The sequence below is a fragment of the Pinus tabuliformis genome, chromosome 9 (assembly GCF_031772625.1).
Source record: "Pinus tabuliformis cultivar Carrire ecotype Pingquan chromosome 9, CPIR1, whole genome shotgun sequence".
NCBI classification, from domain to species: Eukaryota; Viridiplantae; Streptophyta; class Pinopsida; order Pinales; family Pinaceae; genus Pinus; species Pinus tabuliformis.
The window spans coordinates 333,352,943-333,377,154 of NC_142307.1; the positions used below are offsets into that span (position 1 = coordinate 333,352,943).

Here is a 24,212-nt window from a genome sequence, read left to right on the forward strand (position 1 = left end):
TCAAAGGAAAATTACACGGACCTGGTACTGGCCAAGTACTGGCACATTGAGATGGCCCCGGTCCTTCTTAAACGATGGAGCCCATTATTCGATCCTGAACATGAACAAATTGGGGCAGGGCCGCTCTGGGTTCGCCTGCCAGGGCTACCACTACAGTTCTGGAATGAGGAGGTCTTTATCAGGATTGGCAATGCTTTGGGTACTTATTTAGATCATGACCATACCTTCGTGGAATCCAAAAATAGAACACTTGCTCGCATTTTGGTCCATTTGGATACACGTGAGGGCTTGGAGGAAAAGATTACCCTGCAGTGGGGGAAGTACATCAGAGTCCAGATCTTAGACTACGAAGGGGTGCCATTTCGCTGCAGACGATGTCACAAGGTCGGACATCTCTTCAAAGAATGCCCACTCAATCAGAGAACTGAGGTTTCACCTAAAATCACGCCTGCACCATCCAGGGCAAATTCCCCTGTTGGTTCGCGCCCCTCGCCTTCAGGTCCGGCTCCAGCGGTCATCCCTCCTCCAACAACGACAGTAGACAGTGGCTCCAGACTGTCTTCGCCTCCGATGACCAGGGCCCGATCTGCTGCGGAGGCCATGATTGCTTCGGGTATCTCTCTGAACCCTCCTCTCTCATCTTTTGATTTTACCTCGCATATGGAAGCCTCTCCGATTCACTCTTCAATTGCTCATTGTATCATGTCCACTCCTCCGCCCATTGTCACTACTGCCCCCACTAATTCTGCTCTCCCTACATCCGCTGCATCGTCGTCATCCTCAGGGCTGTCACCCCCTCACCAATATTTCCTTCGCTCCAGGTCACACACCAAGGAACCCCCGGTCGGTCAGACTGGTCTAGGTCTTATGATGCCTGGTGTCATACCCCTATCATCCAGGGGTCGAAAGTCAGATCTCTCCAAGGCTATCAGGAGGGCTGGGGCGGAGGTCGCTTCCGGTCGCCAATCCACTATTGATGGGGTCCTTAGAGCAGGGCATACCCCGAGAGGTGTCCCTCCATGAAGTGCTTGTCATTTAATTGCAGGGGTTTAGCTAGTGCCCCAAAGAAACTAGCCTTGAGGAGACTACTTGAGACCGAACCGATTGACATTATCCTACTTCAGGAGACTCTGGGTATGGCTGAACAAATCTCCCACTCTCTCCAATCATTGATCCCGAGTTGGTCATTCGTAGCCCTAGATGCTGTGGGGAGGTCTGGGGGCCTGGCTATAGGATACAACCCCCGAACTATCAGGGTTGATGCATCTTGGGGGGGATCGGGATACTTGGGCCTGGATCTTTTCTCTGCGGACCTAGGTATGACCCTTAGAATTGTGAATGTGTATGGACCCTGTCATCAAAGGGAACAGTTCTGGCAGCATTTTCTAAACCTATCCCTTATGAATTTTGAGCATACTGTTATTGGAGGGGATCTAAATTTTTCTCTAGGTTTCAGAGAATCATGGGGATCTGTAGCCCAAATTGATGCCATCTCGGACCATATGACTAATCTACTGGAGCAGACCGACTTCATTGATGTCCCCATGCAGAAACCGCTTCCCACCTGGAGGAACAGAAGAGTGGGTGATGCTGCTTTAGCCCGCAGACTTGACAGATTCTTAATGAAAGGACCTCTCCTCCAACAGCTGCATCACTATAGACAATGGGTGGGATCGGGGGGTATATCAGATCACTCACCCATCTATCTGGAACTTTAGGGGCCTTTCAAAAAGCCGAAAGCCCCTTTCAAATTCAACCATGTATGGTTGAGCGACCCTTCATACATCAAGCTGGTTTCCGACTTCTGGAATGCAAACCCGATTAACCGAGATGAGTCCTTTGCAAAAGGATTCTGCAACAATCTCTCAGAGATCAAACATCTCTCGATTAAATGGGCTAGGGAGAAACTTGCCCGGGAAACCACACAGCTATCTAATATTGAAGCGGAGCTGAGCACTTACTTGATGATCGAAGCCTGGGATTCATATCTGCAGAGGAGAAGATCCGACTGATTGAGCTTGAAAAACAGAAGGCCACCATCCTAAAGGAATGCGAGGAATCACATAGGCTGAGGAGTAGAGCTATTTGGTTAAAAGCTGGGGATGACAACACGAGGTTCTTTCAAAATTTTTCCAAGGGCCGTAAGGTATCTAACACCATTTGGAATCTTCCCATGCCAGAGGGGGGAACTGCAGATACCTTCGCAAAGCTAGCCCACCTTGGTACTACACACTTCAGGAACCTCTACAAATGCCCTCGCAAAGCAAACCTACCTGACATCATTAATGTGGCAAGACACTTTCCAAGGTTTGTCAATGAGGAGGAAGCAGAAGAGCTCTTTGCACCAGTCAGCCCTGGTGAACTTGAAGGCACGTTAAAATGGTTCAAGAAAGATAAGAGCCCTGGCCCGGATGGCTGGACCATCGAATTCTACCTGGCTTTTTATGAGTTACTGGGGCAGGACTTATTGCAAGTTGTGGAGGAAAGCAGAATATCTGGTTCCCTATACCATGCCATCAACTCGACCTTCATCGCTCTCATACCTAAGTCTGACGCCCCATCCTCATTTGATGATTACAGGCCTATCTCCTTATGCAACTGCCTATATAAGATTATTTCAAATATTATCGCCAATCGACTCAGGCCGATCCTCTCCAAGCATATTGCTCCTCAACAATTTGCCTTCCTTGAGTCCAGACAGATCCACGAAGCCATAGGTTCTGCTCAGGAAGCCATTCACTCCATCTGGACCAAACACCTGAAAAGCATCATCCTCAAGATTGACCTATCCAAAGCTTTTGACCAGGTCAGCTGGCTGTATATTAAGATGATGCTGATTCATCTGGGCTTCCCACACAATTATATCTCTTGGATCATGGCCTGCATCACCACCCCCTCCTTCAGTGTCCTCATTAATGGTTCGGCCTCACACTTCTTTCACTTTGAAAGGGGGCTTCGACAGGGCTTCCCATTATCCCCACTTCTTTTTCTTATTGTCATGGAGGGGCTGAGTCGTTTGATTGCATCTGCCAAAAGGGATGGAGATATCTGTGGACTCAAGATCACTGAGGACTGCTACATCACTCATCTCCTTTTTGTAGATGATGTGCTCATCCTACTTGATGGCAGCATCCGGGATTCCAGAACTTTTTCCAAGATCCTCCTTCTCTTCTCATCAGCCACTGGAATGCTTGCCAACCAGTCCAAATCCACCATAACTTTCACCCGCACCTCTGTACAGGAATCCCAATTTGCGCTCCAGGTCTTCCCCTATAGTACACATCCCATGGATAGAGGACTTAAATACCTGGGTTATTGGCTCAAGCCCACTTGCCACAAAATTGCAGATTGGGTCTGGCTGGTGGCAAAATTGGAGAAGAGACTATCCATTTGGAGCCATAGATATCTGTCCAGAATGGGTAGACTAGTGCTTATCAAATCGGTCCTGGAAGCTACTCCAGTTTACTGGATGGCTCTTGCATGGATTCCCAGGAATATATTATCCAGACTGAAGCAATTATGTAACAGATACCTATGGAACGGGAATCAAGACAAAAGATTATTTGCATGGATCAGTTGGAAAAAAATTGCTCTACCAAAGAAATGGGGAGGATGGGGGCTGAAGGATCTCCCCCAATTTTCCCAAGCCCTAGCTGCAAAAATGGGTTGGACTTTGTTGACAGGTCAGAATCTATGGACTCACATCACATATCATAAATATATATGGCCACAAAACCTGCTGGACTGGGCTCGACTTCCATCTTGGTCGTCGATGGGTTGTTCATCTGTATGGAAGGCATTGATCCACTCCCTCCCCCTTATTAGAGACAACCTGGCATGGAGAATTAATGATGGATCCTTGGGCAGGATAGGGCTGGATCCGTGGATCGGATGTGGAGGAAGACATATCCTATCTAGAGATCTCATTGTATATTTACATGCACATGGGATCATGTATTTCTCACACATAGCAGACCCACAAAATTCGAATTTATTTTCACAAGCCTGGAAATCGGCACAGCAGATCGACCTTCCTCCTCGATGGCACCAAGAATGGAAAGATTATGTACAAGCTCTCCTGGAATCCCACATCAGATTAAAAGAGGGGCCTGATGAATTAGTTTGGAGCCTGGCAGATTATGGTATATACTCCCCAAAGGCTGGTTATTGCGCACTGATACAACACAAACAACCAGATCCGATTATGAATTGGTGGTGTCACATCTGGAAGCTTACTGCACCCCCGCGCACTAGACTTTTTTTCTGGTGCATCCTTAAAGACATAGTGCCCACGGGGGAGCATCTGACACACAGAGCTATCTTTGGACCAACATGGTGCATACTGTGTAAGCAAGAATCGGAATCCACGGAACACATCTTCCTACTCTGTGCGGCAACACAAACACTCTGGCGGAACTTATCCACATCTATCGGTTTCACGGGTTTATGGTCTGGCAATGATATTCTTAAAGCATGGGAGGACTGGTCTGGAAGGAACAATGGGAAAAAACTACTGTGTCTACCCTTGATTGCCAGCTGGTCTATCTGGCAAGCACGAAACCGGTACATATTCGATAATAAACTTGTGAGCTGGCCTCACATTGAAGCTCGAATTATCTCTGCATATCATGAATTGCTGGAACCTACTCCCCCTAAAGACCGCCGCACACACCCACCTCCCAGCATTGATAAAGCTACCCCCTGGGCCTTTTTTGATGGTGCCGCAAATCAACAGGGCTGTGGTGGGGGCTTCATTCTTTACATCAATGAACACCATTTCTACAAAGTAAAGATGGGATTAGGAGTGGGCACCAACAATTTTGCTGAACTCATTTCCCTCCGTCACCTATTGTATTTCTCATTGAGACAACAGTGCTTCAATTTGAACATTTTTGGGGACTCAAATATTATCATTAATTGGTTCAATAGCATATCAGTTTGCCACATTCACACACTCAGCATTATTCTAAATGAGGTGAATACATTCAAGGAGGAATTTAACAATATCTCTTGTAATCACATTTACAGGGAACATAACAGCAGCGCTGACCAACTATCCAAGGAGGCCGCGTCACTACCCAGAGGTGAATGGATAATACAAGAGCAGAGGGGGGCTGATGAATTTCGTTATTACCATCAGCCGTATATGGATCAGCAGCAACAGGGGGCTCCCAGCCCCTGACTTACAAATATAAGTGAAAAGAACTTTCAAATGTAATTTTTTGAACCTTTTTGATAGTATATATATAAGATATCAACTGAAAGGGGTCCTGCGAGGCCTATGTACAGGCGAAAACTGATATATAACAGTGTATAAACATAAATTTTTGTTTATAAAGCAGAACACCCTGCGTGGTGTATCTTAACAGCACAGAGTCTCCTACAGACTCAGAATACAGCATATGAAAACGCATCTACAATATGTAATTTTCTCTATCTAATGAAAATTATGGATTTTTCCAGTGGAAAAAAGAAAAAGATATTATGGAATTATGGCACATATTGTGGAACTCCAATGATTGAGAAAATCAAGGAATGTGTTCCACTAATCAAGGGATTTTGGTGGGGAAAGCTTCCTCCATTCATGGGGAATGATTCCTAATCTTTTTTTATAAGTACCAAGTCGAATTTGCCTCTAGTCATAAATTTTCATTAGTGTTCTTGTGGAGAGAACTCGTATTTTTGCATCTCCATTGTATTTTCTTGCAGGGATGTAATTCTATTGATGAAAATAATGAATATTGGTGTTATGTTCAGCTTCTAAATCTTGTTCTCCTCCATAGGTCTCTGAGTTTCCTTGGGATTGGCCATCCCAGGAGCCTCAGAGCCCCTTTGTATCATTTTCTTTCCTTCTTTTCACTGCTTATTCACATACATCTCTAGTTTGTATTTCTTTTTATTTCTGCATTTAGTATTAATGATTTCTTGTTGTAGGATTGAGTTAAATGGTTGATGTAAGTTATTTTTCAGGATCACAAGCATTATTTCAGCCTTGAAAAAACTTTGGAAGTCCATAGCAATCATGGAGTTGCTTGGATTAGTCTTCTTATTCTGGAATGTAGATTGTTGGACCTCCTCTTTAGCAAAGAACATTAAATTTCTGCTATTTTTTAGAGCATGCTAACGAGATTCAATCAATTTGATTCCACTTGTATTAGATCACAAAAAAATTCTAGTTCATAAAAAAATTACCCCATTGCGTTTTCACTTGATTTGGATAGGCATTTTTTATATTTACTAGCTCACTAGTTCTCGAATTTCTAGATTTTCGACTAGTAATGTTTTTATTTTTTTTGCATGGGTTAACAGAGGTCTTTTTGAGTGATTCCACTTGGAATAGGGACCTAAGACACCCTAGTTAATAAAAGAAAATTTCCCATCCAATCTGGATTTGATTTGTTTGGTCATTAAGCCCTCACCAATTTCATCACTTCACAATGAAACTTCTCCAAGATTTTTGAGCAAATCCATCCATTTCCCAACTTTGGTTTTAATTTCTGAGTGATCCTAGGCACTTTATCACTCCATTCCATCCACCAACCACCTTCCATAAGTATTCCATCACCTCCGACACCCATCGTTTTACTCTCGGTTGTATCCTGTAGAAATATAGGGAATCCTGTAGGTTTTAGTACATCCTGTAGGTTTTCCTATAGTGGCCTGTTTTAAGGCCAAATTGAGGGAAAACCTCTAGGAAGCCACACAAAGTCACCTAAGGATATCCCAAGCCTTCCAACCATTCACCATCATCTCCAAGCCACCTTCCACATCACCAAAAGAGATTATCTTTCACACTCACATGAAAAAAGACGAAAAGAAAAATATATTTATTTTATTCATTTACATGCATAGTAGTAGAAGGTTTAATGGTTTGAATCTGCAGGCTTAGGAGAGTAGGATTTCATACATGTTAACTTAGCATTCTTTTGAAGTAAATATTCTTAGCAGTTAGTTAGAAAGTGATGTGTTTTAGCATTTGATTTCAGTCTCTTTCCTTGTACTTTCTTTCTTGCAATAGGTTAAGGTTCCATTTCGAACATTTCATTTTCTGCAATTGGTTTAGGATTTTATTTCAGTACATGCACTCCATTACATCATTAAAACAAAGGAAGGATACATTGTATGCTGCACATACAGTTCTGATACCTCTTAAGTTTGTACGAACCCCAGGTTGATAATTAAAGTCGGTAGCCTTGGGAGTTGCAACATTCTTGTTGCAATACCGAGGCTCATCAATAACTTGTGAAAATAAACTCAATGCATGACCTTATCTCAATTGAGCCCAACTCAAGGTTTGTCCTATTCCTAAGTATCCATATATTCACCAAGAAAAATTCAGTAGAGAGTCAACGCATCCACGAGCATAATTGTATTAAGCAAGAAAAATTACAATATGGTTCACATACTAACTTTTCTTGTGATTAAGAGTATATATTTATAATATAGAGGGGAATATAAGCCCCAAAAGACCTTCTAAATAAGGAGGCTACACTAACCAAAACAATTTGACTTATGATACATCATACTTCTAAATAAAATCCAATCATAACAAAATAAACATGTGAGAAGTAATATGTTTGGCCTAAGCATTGTAACGATTGTTATTCTCCGAGGCATCTTAGAAAAACATTCAATTGTTAGCACAACAACTTGTGAAACACAGGACGCCTTCCTTGGGCCTAGAGATAATCTTTGGAATGGATCGATATACAATTTTTCTAGTATATGGTGATCATGGAATAATATGAAGTGGTTTTGTCCAACTATTTGAGACCTTTAAAGATGCTTAAACCAAAATTATTACTTCTTTATAGAATGTAGTTAATTCGGTAAATGCCATTTTTTTCTTCGTTGATCACCATATGACTGCAACCGTATTGTATTGTCTATGTACCTTTTGCAAATTTAGGTTAGCGCCTCGTATTTATTCACACCATATATTTTTATAAAATATAAAACTACTCTTTAATCATCCTCTAGTTCTAATATATGAACGTAATAAGAAAAATAGTAAACACATTTTCATAACTTAGCTTCCCATGGCATATATTAAGGTTTTAGAGGTAATTTTAGGAAAAAAAAGAGTATTGGGTCAAAAATAGAGCGGATGATTTCTCAACAAAAAGTCTAATTTTATAACCCATCAGGATATGAGAGTTAGAGAGGCTAGGCTACAATATCTCAAAGGTCATTTTGAAAGTTTGAATATGGAATAAGATGAGGATATCACTTCATGTTTTGTGTAGAGTTTTCTTTCGGGATCATCACATCAATAATTCTTTTTATTGACGTTTCGAGCTAACCATTGTGGCTCATTGTTATGTAACCAGCTCAAGAAAAGATAGAAAAGATAGATCAACATTCAACCTCTTCGAGGGGGCAACCTCCTTTACATTACATAAATGAACAATTCTTGGATGATACAAATGAAAAGACCTCCTTTCTATATATAGGAGTCTAAGAGGTCATAACATAATTAGAGCCGACATAACAATAATAATGTAAGGGCACAATAATAAAAATAGTGGGCTTCTATGGGGCACAATAGTAACAATATGGGCACTACATGGGTACATCAATATAATAAGTGGGTTGTACTAATAACAATAAGGGGTTACACTAGTAGTATAGGGGCCTAACACTCATCATCAGGATAGATCAAAAAGTGTGTAAGCTAGATCTTTGTGGAATGAATAAATAGAGGTGTGAGATGGTGATGGAGTGAAAAAGATGGTAGCCGACTGTCATAGGTTAGGTTAATTGATAATTATAAACTTTGTAATTCATATCTATTACAGTTAGTATTTGTATAATAGTAATTGAATTTTGATTAATTATCATATTGTCTTTATTAATTTATTTATATTTTAGTTTCTTAGAATTATGATGGAATGAATAGAATAAGAAATAGAAAAGAATAATAATTAATCTTAATTTTACTTTATTTTATCCTGATATGAAAGATGCTCATTAGGGTTTCTACGATCTTAATAATTTTCATTTAAATATGTTTGTGTTAAATTAATTTAATTATGAATGTTATTTAAATATGTTTTGTATTAAATCAATTTAATTGTGAATGTTATTTTATCTACATATGTTTGTATTAAATCAATTTGATTATGAATGTTATTTTATTTAAATATGTTTGTATTAAATCAATTTAATTATGAATGTTGTTTAGGATTTTTATAATGTTAGTATTAGTTAATTAATAATTAACAATTTTATTGTAATAATTGAGTGATGTTTTATTAATAATTTTAGGATTAATTAAGAATGTGTTTTTTTTTTGCTATTGAATTAATAGATTTTATATAGTAATATATAAAAAAATTTAATTTGGATTATTTTGGTTAATTTTAATTTTGTATATGATATATTAAGTTATATGTTGTGATTAATGGAGACTGAGGCGGGGAGAGAGAGATAAGCATGCTTGTTTATAAGAGTGAAAGGTTTACCAGAGAGAGGTGTTGGAGGGAGGTTGGAACAGGAGGTTAAGGTAGGAATCCAATTGTCACTTATTTTCCATCCTTCATCTCGGTTGAGGTTGTTTGGGTGTTTGCCTATTTCTATGGCTTCTCTAAATTTTCTATGGTGATAATGATCGATTTTGGCCATTACTTTGGAGTTTTAAATACATACATGATGATTGGTTTTACAGGAATGTTCCGCTAGGGCTAATGTTTTTGAGCGGTTATGTTTTATGTCAATAGCATGCTCTTGAATCCTAGTTTGGATAGATCGACTAGTTTCCCCAATGTAGGTTTTTCCGCATGAATAAGGAACCATGTAAACTCCTTTGTGGCATTTGGGATCAACCAGATCTTTGACTGATCTAAGGCACTTGCTAATGGTATTCATGGGTTTAAAGGTGGTTTTAATGTAGTTTTTCTTTATAATATAGGCAATTTTGTCTGTAGTACCTAATATGTAGGGGAATTGAACCTTACTCACTTGATCATCTATAGGTTGTCTATTTTTGGGATTTTCAACATTCATAAAGGTTTTGATCACTTGGTGTTTATTGTATCCATTCTTTCTGAATATTTCATAAGATGGGTTTTCTCTTTCTCTGGTTGCCAAAGTGTTGAGAACATCATGGGATCTCCTCTATCTCCCATTATTGCGAATCTCTTTATGGAGGAATTTGAAAATAGAGCCATTGAAACTTCCCCATTAAAAGCCAAATTGTGGAAAATATTTGTCGATGGCACCTTCATCATCTAGCTCCATGGGAAAGAAAAATTAAATATGTTCTTGTAACACCTGAACAATCAATCCAATTCCATCAAGTTTACCATGGAACTGGAAGAAAATGGAAGCCTTCCATTTCTTGACATCCTAATCAATAGAAACTAGGATGGTTCCATATCTCACTAGGTATATCGTAAGAAAACACACACAGAACAATACCTACATGCCAACTCTCACCACCATCCTTCTCAGAAAATTGGTGTTCTCAACACTTTAGCAACCAGAGCTATATGGATTTCAGATCATGATCACTTTGAGAAAGAGAAAACCCATCTTATGAATGTATTCAGAAAGAATGGATACAATAAACACCAAGTGATCAAAGCCTTTATGAATGCTGAAAATCCCAAAAATAGACAACCTATAGACGATCAAGTGAGTAAGGTTCACCTCCCCTACATATTAGGTACTACAGACAAAATTGCCTATATTCTAAAGAAAAACAACATTAAAACCACCTTTAAACCCATGAATACCATTAGCAAGTGCCTTAGATCAGTTAAAGATCTGGTTGATCCCAAATGCCACAAAGGAGTTTACATGGTTCCTTGTTCATGCGGAAAAACCTACATAGGGGAAACTGGTCGATCTATCCAAACTAGGATTCAAGAGCATGCTGCTGACATAAAACATAACTGCTCAAAAACATCAGCCCTAGCTGAACACTCCTGTAAAACCAATCATCATGTATGTATTGAAAACTCCAAAATAGTGGCCAAAATCGATCATTATCACCATAGAAAATTTAGAGAAGCCATAGAAATAGGGAAACACCCAAACAACCTCAACCGAGATGAAGGATGGAAAATAAGTGACAACTAGATTCCTACCTTAACCTCCTGATCCAACCTCCCTCCAATACCACATCCTCTCTCCAGTAAACCTTTCACACTTATCAACAAACCTGCTTATCTCTCTCTCCCCACCTCAGTCTCCATTAATCATAACATATAACTTAAAACAATCATATACAAAATTAAAATTGATCAAAATAATCCAAATTAGTTTTTTTTTTCTTTATATATTACTATATAAAATCTATTAATTCAATAATAAAACACCAAAAAAAATAACTCAATAACATTCTTAAGTAATCCTAAAATTATTAATAAAACATCACTCAATTACTACAATAAGATTGTTAATTATTAATTAACTAATACTAACATTATAGAAATCCTAAATAACATTCATAATTAAATTGATTTAATACAAACATAATTAAATAACATTCATAATTAAGATTTAATGCAAACATTCTTAATAGAAGCATTCATAATTAAATTGATTTAATACAAACATATGTAAATAAAATAACATTCATAATTAAATTAATTTAACACATACATATTTAAATGAAAATTATTAAAATCATAGAAACCCTAATGATCATTCTTACATATAAGGATAAAACAAAGTAAAATTAAGATTGATTATTACTCTATTTCTAATTCTATTCATTCTATCATAATTTTAAGAAACTAAATAAATTAATAAAGACAATATGATAATTAATTAAAATTCAATTATTATTATACAAATACTAATTGTAATAGATATGAATTACAAACTTTATAATTATCAATTAACCTAACCTAAGACAGTCGGCTACCATCTTTCTCACTCCATCACCATCTCACACCTCTATTTATTCATTCCACGGAGATCTAGCTTACACACTTTCTAATCTATCCTGATGATGAGCCATAGTAGTTGGCTCGAAACATTGATACAAAGAATTATGGATGCGATAATCCCGGAAGAAAACTCTACACAAAATACAATTCGCAGAAGCCTCAAGACAATAATGATACAACAATTTGTTAAGAACATGATAATCCAAATCTTCAACATGATTGCCTTGAATCAAAGTTGCATAAACATCTTTAAAATCATCATCTTGAGGATATTGTTCAATATAAATTTCATGCATGATTGAGTTATGCTTAAGAATGAAAAATGCATTAACAATAGGCCTTGATAACATATCAACAACTTTTTTGTATATACCTTTCTTGTACCTGATTACCAAATGAAATTGTTGTAGGAATCCCATCCACCTAAAATGTCTAGCTTGTTATAGCTTGGTTTGCGATTGTAAATATTGCAAAGGTTGATGGTTAGTATGAATAATCATTTCTTTACCCATCAAATAATGCTTCCATTTATTCACGCTTTGTACCAAAGCATACAACTCTTTATCATAAGTTGGATAGTTAATTACTGCATTGGTAAAGGTTTCATAATGATAACAAATAGGCTTACCATGTTGCATCAAAATTTCTCCCATAGCATAATCACTTGCATCAGTTTGAATCTCAAATGACTACTTAAGATCTGGAAGTGCTAGAACTAGTGTTGTACTGATTTTCTATTTCAAAGTGTCGAAGGCTTTCTGTTTCTTACCACCCCACTGAAAGACTTGTTTCACACTTGTCAAAGCATGTAATGGTGCTGCAATGAGTGAGAAGTTAGCCATCAATTTTATCCAATATTGGGTTGCTCCCAAAAAACTCCTAACTTATTTTACATTGTTGGGTTTAGGCCAATTCACAATGACTTCATCTTTTGAGGGATCAAACTTCAATTCACACCCTCCTACAATATGACCAAATAAACCAAAAAGGTTTTCCCAAATCACACTTAGACATCTTCAAATACAATTTTTCTTACTTCAAGACATCTAAAACTTGTTTCACATGCTTGACATGCTCTTCACGAGTTTTACTGAAAATCAGAATATCATCTAAGTATACTAAGACAAAATCATCAAGGAATGGTCTTAACACATCATTCATAACTCTCATGAATGTTGCAGGTGCATTGCAAAGCCCAAATGACATGACTAACCATTCAAGCAAACCTTGTTTTGTCTTAAAAGTAGTTTTCAAAATATCATCTTCAGCAATCCTTATCTGATGATAACTTCTTCTCAAATCTAACTTAGTGATTAACTGGTCTAGAAAATCATCAATGCAAGGAAGAGGATAGTAATTCTTTATTGTGATCTTGTTCAAAGCTCTAAAATCCATAGACATATGGTATGTACCATCCTTCTTTGGAACCAAGACAATAGGAGACCCTCAAGGAGATGTACTGGGCTTGATGACTTCTTTGTCAAGTAAATCTTGAATTTGCTTCTTGATTTATGCATTCTCCAAAATTGACATTGGTCCGGATCTTGGGGGGAGGCCCCCAATATCTAAAAACTTGAAATGGATCTTTGAGTGGGAGGCCCCTAAGATTTGAAAAATTGAAATGCTAGAAAAAAAAGGAGAGAACACACACAATAAATAAAACCACAAAGAAACTTTTTTATTAATATAGAGAATAACTGTAAAAGCTACATTGTGCTGGACATTCTGTCCTTTTGCAAAATGTGACTTGTTACTTATAGTCTTTTTTTAGTTACGATACCACAGTAAATTCCATTGGTGGGTAAATACCATGGGTAGATGCCACTTTCCATTTAGATCATTCATCTCTCCTTAAGAAGAAATGGTCCCCATTGCGTGAAGTTCCCTCCTGAGAAGCCCACGTTGAATATGAAGAGCCACTAAAGAGAATGGTTTTGTGTGGTTAATCCATACTTGTGATGAACAAAGATCTGAGGATAGGGATACCCTGTAATGCTTGTGACCAACTGTAATACAACATTGTGCGGTCTAGCAAATGGACTTCGATGAAGTGTGGGTTTGTGGGTGACCCATAACCATGAAAAGCTAAGATCTGAGGATGGAGATACCCTGTAATGCTTGTGACCAACTATGATATTAACTGTGTGTGGCATAGCAAATGGATTTCAACAATAAGGATTTTGTGTGGTTAACCCATAATCGTGATGTTGATTGTTGATGAAGTAGCAAGTGCCTACACAACTTGCGGTGGGAGGGCACATCTCCAAAGAAGCCAAGTCAGATGTTGCTATGATGAAACTGATGAATGTGAATCAAGTTCCTAGTAAAGTGGGGTGAAAGGGCACGTCTCCAAAGGGAACCCAGTCTAAGTGTTGCTCCAGATATAAAAACTAATTCAAAATATGAATATCTCAGTCAATGTAACTCACAATATTTATTATAATCTGTTTTTCGAAATAGAATCACCATTCTCCATCTTCACATGTGATTGAAATCCCTATCTGGATACTTTGGAAACTCAAATTCACACTGCAACTCTCCCGCCGTCACAAAAGTCCTGAAAAAATAGTTGATTTTAAATCAATGATATCTCGATCATTCGAACTCCGATCCAACCAATTGATTTTTAAATTGGTTGATTTTTCAACAGGAGCTTACATTTGCAATCATTTTTCTAAAATTCTACACAAAAACTACAAAAATGATAGGAGAGATGACTTTCACGAATTGTCGCCAGAAAATTTTATACAACACAGATGATTTTAAACCAGCATAGATCCATCTTAAGTACAGATCTAACATGAGCCGAGAGGGATCAAATTTCTTCACGTGCAAACTTTTTTAGAGTGCAAAATACAATGTGTTATTTTTCATTGTTTAAATTGTATTTTTGAATGCTAAATAGAGTATATATAGGACCAAATAAAAAATTTAACCATAAAAACTTTTTTTTTCTATATATAGATATATATGAAGTTGATATCAACATAAATTAGTTAACATAGATCTTCAAATAGTTTATTTAAATATCTTGTTGAAATATTTTTGAAAAGTATAAGATTTAAACATATGATTTACACATTTGTTTTACTTCTAATTACTTTACAACATATTCATTTTTTTAAATTATAGCCGACATTATTTTTCTATTTAAAACATAATTTTTAAGTCTTAATTTTATTTTAAAGGGTACGACGGATAGAAAAACTTACATATCCCCTCATATTGGGCTATAGAATGAGCCTCCCGACTCAATCAACGATATCTCCCTCATCCAGACTCCGATCCGGCCAAATTTTTTATTTTATTTATTTATTTTTTATTTGGGTATTTTTTCATAAGGGTTCCAGATATGTTATTTTTTTTTTGAAAATTTTGCACCAAAAGTTTTAGATATGATTTGAAAACTCTCTGCCCAAAAAATCCCTACAAAAAAAAAAAAAATTATTCTTGCTTTGCCCAAGAAAGTTCTCTATGGAGGTCGTAGCACGTGCATGAAGTTTGTTGAAGATTGTTGCAAAAATTTGAAACTGAAATATGCGTCAAACACTCATTCCCATGGAGCCGTAACCTAAATCTGATACCACTGATCCAGATATTGGGAGGAGGCCGCCAAGATCTAAAAAATTGAAATGGATCTTGGGGGGGGAGGCCCCCAAGATCTGAAAAATTGAAATACCAGAAAAAAAAAAGGAGAGAACACACAATAAATAAAACCAAAAATAATATTTTCTATTAAAATAGAGAATAATTGTAAAAGCTAGATTGTGATGGACAATCTGTCCTTTTACAAAATGTGACTTATTACTTATAGTCTTTTTTTAGTTACAATACCACATGTAAATTCCATGGGTGGGTGAATACCATGGGTGGATGAATACCATGGGTGGATGCCACTTACAATACCATGGGTAGACTCCATGGGTGGATTAATACCATGGGTGAATGAATACCATGGGTAGATGCCACTTTCCATTCGAATCAGACATTCTATACAAGTCAATGTTTGGAAATGGTGCATCCTATTGCAAATGAATCTCATGATGGATTCCTCTTTTAGGAGGCAACCCTTCATGTTCCTGAAACATCTTTTCATAATTTTTAACAACTTCAACCGAATCATGTTTGAGTTTAGAATCAGATCTTGTGAAAGCTTCATATTCAACAGTATCTTGAGCTTTAATAATCAACAATACAAAATTCTTACTAGTATTTACAAGCCTTTTCATATGACCAACACTAGCTCCATCTTTAAAAACATGATATTTTTTCTCATGATGATAGAATATGGCTTTCCAGTCATACAAGTATGGACTCCCTAAAACAATTCTGCATATGTCAAATGGTACAACATCAAGCTTTACCTCATCAATAAAATTTGCAATGACGATGAATTTGTGTTTACACTTTCTTGTCACTTGCAACTTGGAATCATGACATACCCAACCCAATGGATAAGGTTTATTATGAGGTATAGTTTCTAGATTTAATTTCTTGAAATTGCTCCAAAGATAAGATTGAATTGAGATCCACTATCAAATAAGGTATCAACTTTGGTATGTTTTGTAATCACCCTGATATGGGAAAGATAAATTCTTTCTTTATCATTTTGAGACACAATAGGCTTACTAGAAGAACTAGTGCTTGCATTATAAGCTTTACCTTTCATTCTCATGGTATTGGTTTTGGTTTCATCACTTGAATAAGATCCTAGATCTTTTTGAGTTGTTGAAACAATCTTTTATTTCCCCTTGTTATTGAACTTATTTGGTCTTATTTCTGGATGTATTTCCAACAATGGTCTTCATCATGGCATTATTTTAAACAATGTTTACATTTAATTTTCTCTCCCTCTTTCTTAACTGTAGCATTATTTTTTCCTTTGCCTTTAAAATTCCCCTTTCCTTTGTCTCCAGATTTGGAAGGTTTCTTGCTAGTCTCCTGAGGAACATTATTGCTTCTAGCTTCTAAATGAGTTTCTTGAACACATACTTCATCTAGATTTGTGGGATTAAACATAAGTATAGTATGTCTCAAATAAATATACAATCCACCTATGTATTTAAGGAGGGTATCTTGTGAAGAAAACTCAACACCCAAGCTTAAAGATCTTCTTATAAATTGTGTGTAACTTTGAACACTTTGACCTTTAGCTTGTCTAAAAATTTTCCAATCCATAATTTCTTTTTGCATGTAATCTAATGGATAAAATCACCTTCTTAATGCAACTATAAATCATTCCAAGAAGAGATAATTTTACCACTTTTATTCAAATCTTATTGAGTTTTGGCCTCCCACCAGATGAGGGTTGCACTTTCCAAATGAAGAGAAGCAAGATGGATCTTTGTAACATCATCCTTAAACTTTTGAATCCTGCAATAGAATTCAATTTGACGAACCCAATTATCCAACTTTTCAGCATTTACTTCCCCATTGTACATATGAAATTCAAACTTGACATCAAGCTTAAGTAAAGGAGACTTAACATGTCCTTTTGGAGATCTAGGAGGAATATGTCTAGGTGTTGAAGGACGTGAAGAAGGAGGTGAGGATGGAGGTGAAGATGGAGGTGAAGGATAAGATGGAGGTGGAGGCTTTCTCCCATCACCACCATTACTTTTTTGTTGATTAAAACTTTCTCCTTGCAACCTTGTTGTCCTCTCATTGTGCAACACTTTCACCATCTCAGGCATATCATAGAAAGTATTTTTGAAAGCTCGCTCATCCTTAGAAATCAACTCCTCTCATTCTTCATGTGCCATTACTGGTGGAGTTTTTGGAGTTTGTGACCTCCTTGAACCAATTAGAGGGTTTGGTTCCTCAAGAACTCCTTCTCCTCTTTTCAACTTAGACCTTGTAATCATTCAAAAACACTTGAAAAACTAGTCAAACCTTAAAAAATACCATATTCTGATACCAAAATGATCTGAAATTAAAAATTGAAGGTTTCTTGAAAAAATTCAAGCTAGTGTATGTATTATGGGCAATGGATCGAAATTGAGAAAATACATAAACTTAATAATTCTAGTTAAATTTTGCAAATATAAACAGATAAAAATAGGAAGCATGAAACATCACAAAATAGCAATTTGATGATGAAGTTCACCCCTCCTGAGCTACATCTCTGGATCTAGCTTCCAATGTTCGCCCTTTAAATTATATGATCAAAATGTAAATTACATCAACATACAATGCTCAAATCACAAAAATAATGCATCCATTGTGTTTAGAACACCCAAAAATCCCTGTGTAGGCTCCTCTTGGGCTCAAAAGGGCTGAAAAAGGGCCAAGTTAGGCCTCCTTCTCCATTTCTCTGCTATTTGTCCTACAAATTCACCAAAACTTGAAAAACTATCAACATTTTTCATCCTTTAGCATATCTGCCAAGCGACAATTTCACACAGGGATGGTGTTGATTCCACTACAAATGGTGCAATTTGTTGGGTACTTAGTTAGGCACCTGCAACCCAACTTTCGCCCTTTTCTTTGGTCATGTGGAAATCCACGCACCCACCAACTCCACTGCTCTAGGACATATGTGAGCAAAGTGTCTGCAGGCGTAGGCAGGGTGAAATGCACTCCACCCCTCCTATTTAACACTGATGGTTACATTGGTTTGTTTAAACTAGGGGTTGGGTTAACTTCTCGCCCCCTACTCCTTCTGCCTTGGTCATGGTCGTGTGGTATTAATGTGACTGGGGCTGGGTCGGTTGGCAAGCCCACATGCCTACCCCCCCCCCCCAAATCCACCAATGACTACACGTTAAGTTAAATCAATGCCCATTGTATAATAAGCACCACCACACGGTCTAATGGTAAGTCATTGTGTTGTATTGCGAGAGGTCACAGAGTCGAACCCCGTTGGGTCAGTTGACCCCCAAACAAAAATTTTCACAAAAACCAAGGGTTACCAATGAAATTTCTCATTCTATACCTTTACGACCTACCATGTTTCAACACAGGATTGTCGCGTCTGACCACCGTACCTACCCAGTCAACATCCTTGTCAACCCTGCAAGTTGACTTTTTAGTAGTTTGCCAAAAATTGTAGAATGCGATAACTTTCACATATGGTGTCAAATTGAGATGATTTAAGCGTCATTGGACTCAGAATGATGATATATACGATTTGGCGCCAGTTTCGAGTGATTTTGAGCACTTTTTTTTATTTTTGATCATATTTTGTATCCCCTAGATCAGTTGTGCTAATGTTGGTGAAAGATACTTTATATTATCTTGTGTTGTTGTCACAAAATCCACATTTGTTTCCATGACTTCTTGAAGATTCCTCCTGGTATCGGATGTTATCACCTATTATGTGGTTATGGAAATTGTATGAATAAGGTCATTGGGTAATTACCTTCACATTTATTGTACAATTATCTTATTTAGTTGGTCAAACGTAAAACTAGATATATCCATAACCATGTCATCAAGTGTAGAAGAAATTCCCATTTCATTGAATGGGAGATGGCCACCAGTGAGAGGAGGATCTGACTGACTTCTTGGCTCTTCTACAATTGGTTCAATATCTTCATCCTCTTCCATTTTAGCTTCTATATCATGGGCCATTTGTTCTTCCTCCATTTCCTATTCAAGTTCCTCTTCATATTGTTTCTTCAACTCTTCTTCCTGCAATCGATTTTGTTTTTCCTCCTCTTATGCTCTTTTCCTTTCTGCTTTTGTAATAGTTCTTATTGTTGTTTCCTTTGTATCTCTTATGCTTTCCTTTTCTTCAAAAAATCATCTTTATTCTTCTTTTCTTCTTCTTCCTTTTGTAAGTTCTCCTCCTCCCTTTTGTGTTCTTCTTCTAGTTGCTTCTCTACTACTAACCTTCTCTTCTCTTCCTCCCTTTGTTTCCTTTGTTTCTCTGCCACAATTGCACCTTTGCATAGTGGATCAAACTTGAAATTTCTACTTCTTTCTGCCACTAGATCATGTTTTAGCCTCTTTTTAGGTGATAGAGTGTCAACTTGGGTAGTTTCTTCCTGCTTAATATCCTCCATCTGTACATATGGTTCCTAAGTAACATGGAAGGTACCTGCCTCATCTCCTAATCGATTCTTCCTCAATGCATTGTACCAATTCTTGACTTTTTCATCTTCTATAATAATCATTGGTTCATATGGCCATGTATATTGTATATTATTACAATGTTTGCTGCAAACATTGTTGGAATCATATCTATGAAATCCCATTATTCCAAAATGAAGGTGCTTGAGTTCTTCAATTTCAGCATCAACAACCTTAAGGTTCTGTTGTGGCCAGCAACAACCCCCTTCTTATTTTAGTTTTATCATTAATACTAAATAAGTGGGGACCCTTATTAAAAAAAATTTAGTGCTTGTATTTCCTTTTTGGATAAAACTTACTATCATAAACTTAGGAGAATTTCCAAAACCCAAAAAAACACTTAAGTTTTATGATAAAGTTTGCATAAAACCACTCCTTCAATAAAAAGCGTCGCATCGCAAAAAGGTAATGGATGCCATCCTACAAGCGGAATCCTAAAATTGCGAAATCGCGATGTGAAATCACGCATCAAAAGACCCTCATCGCATCGCATGTCTCAAATATCACTTAAAGCCGAAATGCCTCAAACCGCCGATATGTGATGGCGCATCTCGCAAATCGTATTTCACAGAAAACACAGTAACGGATGATTTCCATACGCAATGGATAAGAGATATTGCGATCTGTGATATTGCGAAGCAAATCACAAAATCGCCTTATCACAGATCTTTAGGGCTCGTTGTTCGAAAAAGCTTTTTCCATAAACCGATGCCTAGTTATGCACGTTAATGTTAGTTAATGAGTTAGTTGGCAATCGTTAATGAAATATGGTTTTGATTTGATCAAAGAGCCATTTCACGTAGGGTGATATATTTTATATGTTTTAGCATTTAAAGCTTTCCCATCACCTTTTTCTTATCATTATTCTTACCTCATTTGTAAACTGCAGGAGCAAAGGGCATAGAAGTATACATAGCAGTATTCAAAACATTATGGGGAAGAAGGGTAAAGCTCCGAGTTCTGAAGATAAAGAAATGACGCCCTTGTACACAGACACCACCTGTAACAGAGATGCCAACATTACTACTTGGGAGGGCATGTACAGTCTACTCGAGGAAGAAAATCCTAGGGTAATGGAGGTTACAGCAACTGCAGACTCACACGGGTCTTCTTAGGCATCTATTTCAGAACTAGCATGTTCATTCTTGCACCGGATAGCAGCAAGGCCAAAAATTCTTCCATACACAGACATGGTCAAATGGGTACTGGATAGTGCTGATATCACAAAAAGAAAATTTAAGACTCAGGGTCAAGGACTCATTGGCTCGTTCAATACACAAGATTTGAGGCTCATGTATCATCTACCAGAGCCATAGGCGAATTATAACAAACAGTTCATGGAAAAGTTTGCTAAAGAAAATGAAGATTTGGCAGAATGCACCAAGGACTGGTCAAGAAGGGACGAACCACTAAAAAAGGATAAGCATGGTATGTATAGTACTGGTTCTCTCACCTCCCCGTATTACTTTGCTGCTGCTATGCTCTGTAGACTTTTTGGAAAGCCAGACATTAATGACTTTTCATCTGAATGGCTACCATTATTGGGTGCCGCCACTAATGCTACTATTGTGGATTGGGCTAAGATATTGTCTGACAATTTAGCCACAGCCATTTTGAATTACTGGTCCAAAAGAACTACTACTCAGAGGATTTATCCCCCTTTCTACTTGTCTGCTTATGTGATGGATGCAATATGTTATATTTCCAAGTTTTGTCTAATGGGCTAGAAATGGACTATTCAGGACCCCTTACCCATTCATATTTATCACAAAGAATTATGGGATTCCAAGTTCATTCTGTATTTCTACAAGATTTGTCATGGAATTATATTACCTCTTTACAAAATGTTGTATGATAAAGACACTCCAAGATTTTCTCCCAAAGCAGAGGTCGATATGCTCCCTGTCGTGAGATGGTTCGGAGAAGAACTTTTCACATATGTCAGGGTATTCGGAAGTCTTGCTTCCCCTCATGTCTTACCTTTATATGTTCCTGATAAAATACTGGCACGAGAGATTGCTTATCAGACCTGCAGAGAAGGAGGTATGAGTAAAGATTTGAAGGACAAGAAGAAGGCTATTTGGCCGCAATTTCCTATGGTTTGTGGGGCATTTTCACTATTTGATGTAGGCCATGCATTCAAAGAAGTAAACAACATGTTATATCTACGATTATTCAAATTTCCAGGAAGACCATTCGACCCTTCTGATATCGTTAAGAATTTCACTACTACAGTCAAAATAAAAGTGTTTTCTAAAGAAGATGATATTTTTGATGATATGTTTCAACATAAAAGTACACTTAGAGAAGTTCTGCATTCGGCCCAAATGTGATTTCCTCCAGCAGAATTTCGAGAGTTCAAAATGTACAGAGAAAGGAGGTTAGCTAATATCCCTTTGGATAAATTACGCTTGGAACCCGTGAGGGAACCAACTCCCAGTATCAGTCTCAGTGGAAGTTCAGGCACAGACAGTTTAAATCTAAGCCTCGGAGGGAAATGTCAAAACACTCCAAGAGGTCTGAAAGTGACCATAATAAAAGCAAAGGGTCAGTAAGAGATACTGCCCAGTCTAAAGAGTGCTCAGAACAACAGGTTTTGACCTCTCCACAGGTAAATCTTCCCCCTCTCATCGTCCAACCACCACCAGTCAAAAATGAGCTGGATAAAGAATGGGAGACATTCAATGAATTAATAAATACTGAAGGACAGGGCACAAAAACACCTGAAAGTAATGTACAGACAGTGGATGATATAGTCACAAGAATGATCAACAATGTCCCAGAAATGGAACATATTTCCATGACCCCATATTCTGAACTTATGCTCAAAATAGAAGAACTTCCTCCTCTTGATGTATTTTACAGTCTGCAGCATAAGGCTATGGTGAGAAGACAAAGAAATAAAAGGAAATTGGAAAGCGTGCTCTCTCATGATGCAGAGCAATTAGACATCCTATGGCAAGATCCTACCACCGATCCCACTGAAAATCTCACTAAATTATCTCAGATCGCAAGAGCATATGCTTCTGCAACCATTGATAAAGCATATGAGGTATAGCAATTACTAAAAGAAAAAGAAGATCAAATACAGGTTTTGCAGCAACAGCTACAACAAGCCAGCGCCAACAGCAAAGCACAGAAACAGCTTGAAAGACTACAGCAAGACTTTCAACAAATGCAGCTAGGATACCAGAACAATTTGTCTGAAAGAGAAAAACAGTTACAGGTTATGCAAGAGATGCACAAAGATGATCCTAAGCTTACAGAATTTGTCATAGAATCCGTTTCCTTAAATGATTAACTACTGCAACAACAAGAAACATTGTGCCAAAGAATATCACAGTGGAGCTCTTATTGCGAGATAAGCGATAGAATTACCAATCAAGTCGTGGACTTGCAACATGATTACGATTTAATTGATAAAAAAGTTACTGAATATTTGGCTTGGCAGGAATCAAAGGAAGGGAAAAGGCAGGCGCACCCATAATCAATGACACCCACAAAGAAATGCTCTTTAATAAGTGGGATGCACAGATCAGGAAAGCATAACAAGCAGCTGAAGAAGCAGCCACAACAGCAAACAACGTCATTGACTGCATCAATGAAAATTTACGCAAGGCAAATCTGACCTCAGAGACCACTCGAGGGTATTACCACATGTACAACATCTACAGACAAGCTGGAGACAGAAGGCTCAAGAAAAAGCAGAGTCCATCAAAAGGTTAACCAAGTTGAATTGGGATTCTTACTAGACGTACTTGGTAAAACTACACAGCCAGTGCATGACTCTCAAATGTACCATTAATTTTGCCGAGAAGATGGTGCCAGCTCTTGCCGATTTTGTTTTCGCAGGACAACTAAAATCGGAAGTCGGCTAGCCAAATCTCCTCAATCAAATGTTGAATGCTTGCGACTACAAGGAACAGATACATAGATAGTTAGTTGTCAATTTTGGCTTTAAATTTAGTTTTAGTTTTAATTTTGCTTTATTTTTGCCTGAGATGAGGACGATCATTTAAACCGAATCCTACATTTTTGTAATAAATTACTTTTAGATTTAGCTAGTAGTATTTAAACCCTTCTCATGCATTTAGAGAAGGGTCTTGAAATTTGTCAAAAACTTATCCTGAGAACATGTACTTTTTCACCCTCCGAGGAGGTTTCGATGAATGAATGGAACATGATTTATTGATATCTGCGTTTAATATCTACTACTAATGTTTCACTTTTGTACTCTTAGTA

General features: G+C 37.4%; 1 protein-coding gene across 1 annotated transcript; it reads left to right on the forward strand.

Annotated features, from left to right (window-relative positions):
• The first annotated feature begins 1,136 nt into the window (after positions 1-1,136).
• Positions 1,137-23,271, forward strand: LOC149148563 (uncharacterized). The gene is made up of 4 exons (XM_089442211.1): positions 1,137-1,680; positions 1,995-2,347; positions 2,462-4,786; positions 23,062-23,271. Exons 1-4 carry the CDS (start codon positions 1,137-1,139, stop codon positions 23,269-23,271), a joined length of 3,432 nt encoding a protein of 1,143 aa, XP_089298337.1.
• The last annotated feature ends 941 nt before the right edge of the window (positions 23,272-24,212 follow it).

Excerpts from the sequence above, each read along its gene's own strand:
- LOC149148563 (XM_089442211.1), top strand. The coding sequence starts at position 1,137 with ATGGCTGAACAAATCTCCCACTCTCTCCAATCATTGATCCCGAGTTGG. Across the intron at positions 2,348-2,461 it reads CAGAAGAGCTCTTTGCACCA|GACTTATTGCAAGTTGTGGA; the intron begins GTCAGCCCTGGT and ends TTACTGGGGCAG. Across the intron at positions 4,787-23,061 it reads ATGAACACCATTTCTACAAA|GTTTTGCAGCAACAGCTACA; the intron begins GTAAAGATGGGA and ends GATCAAATACAG.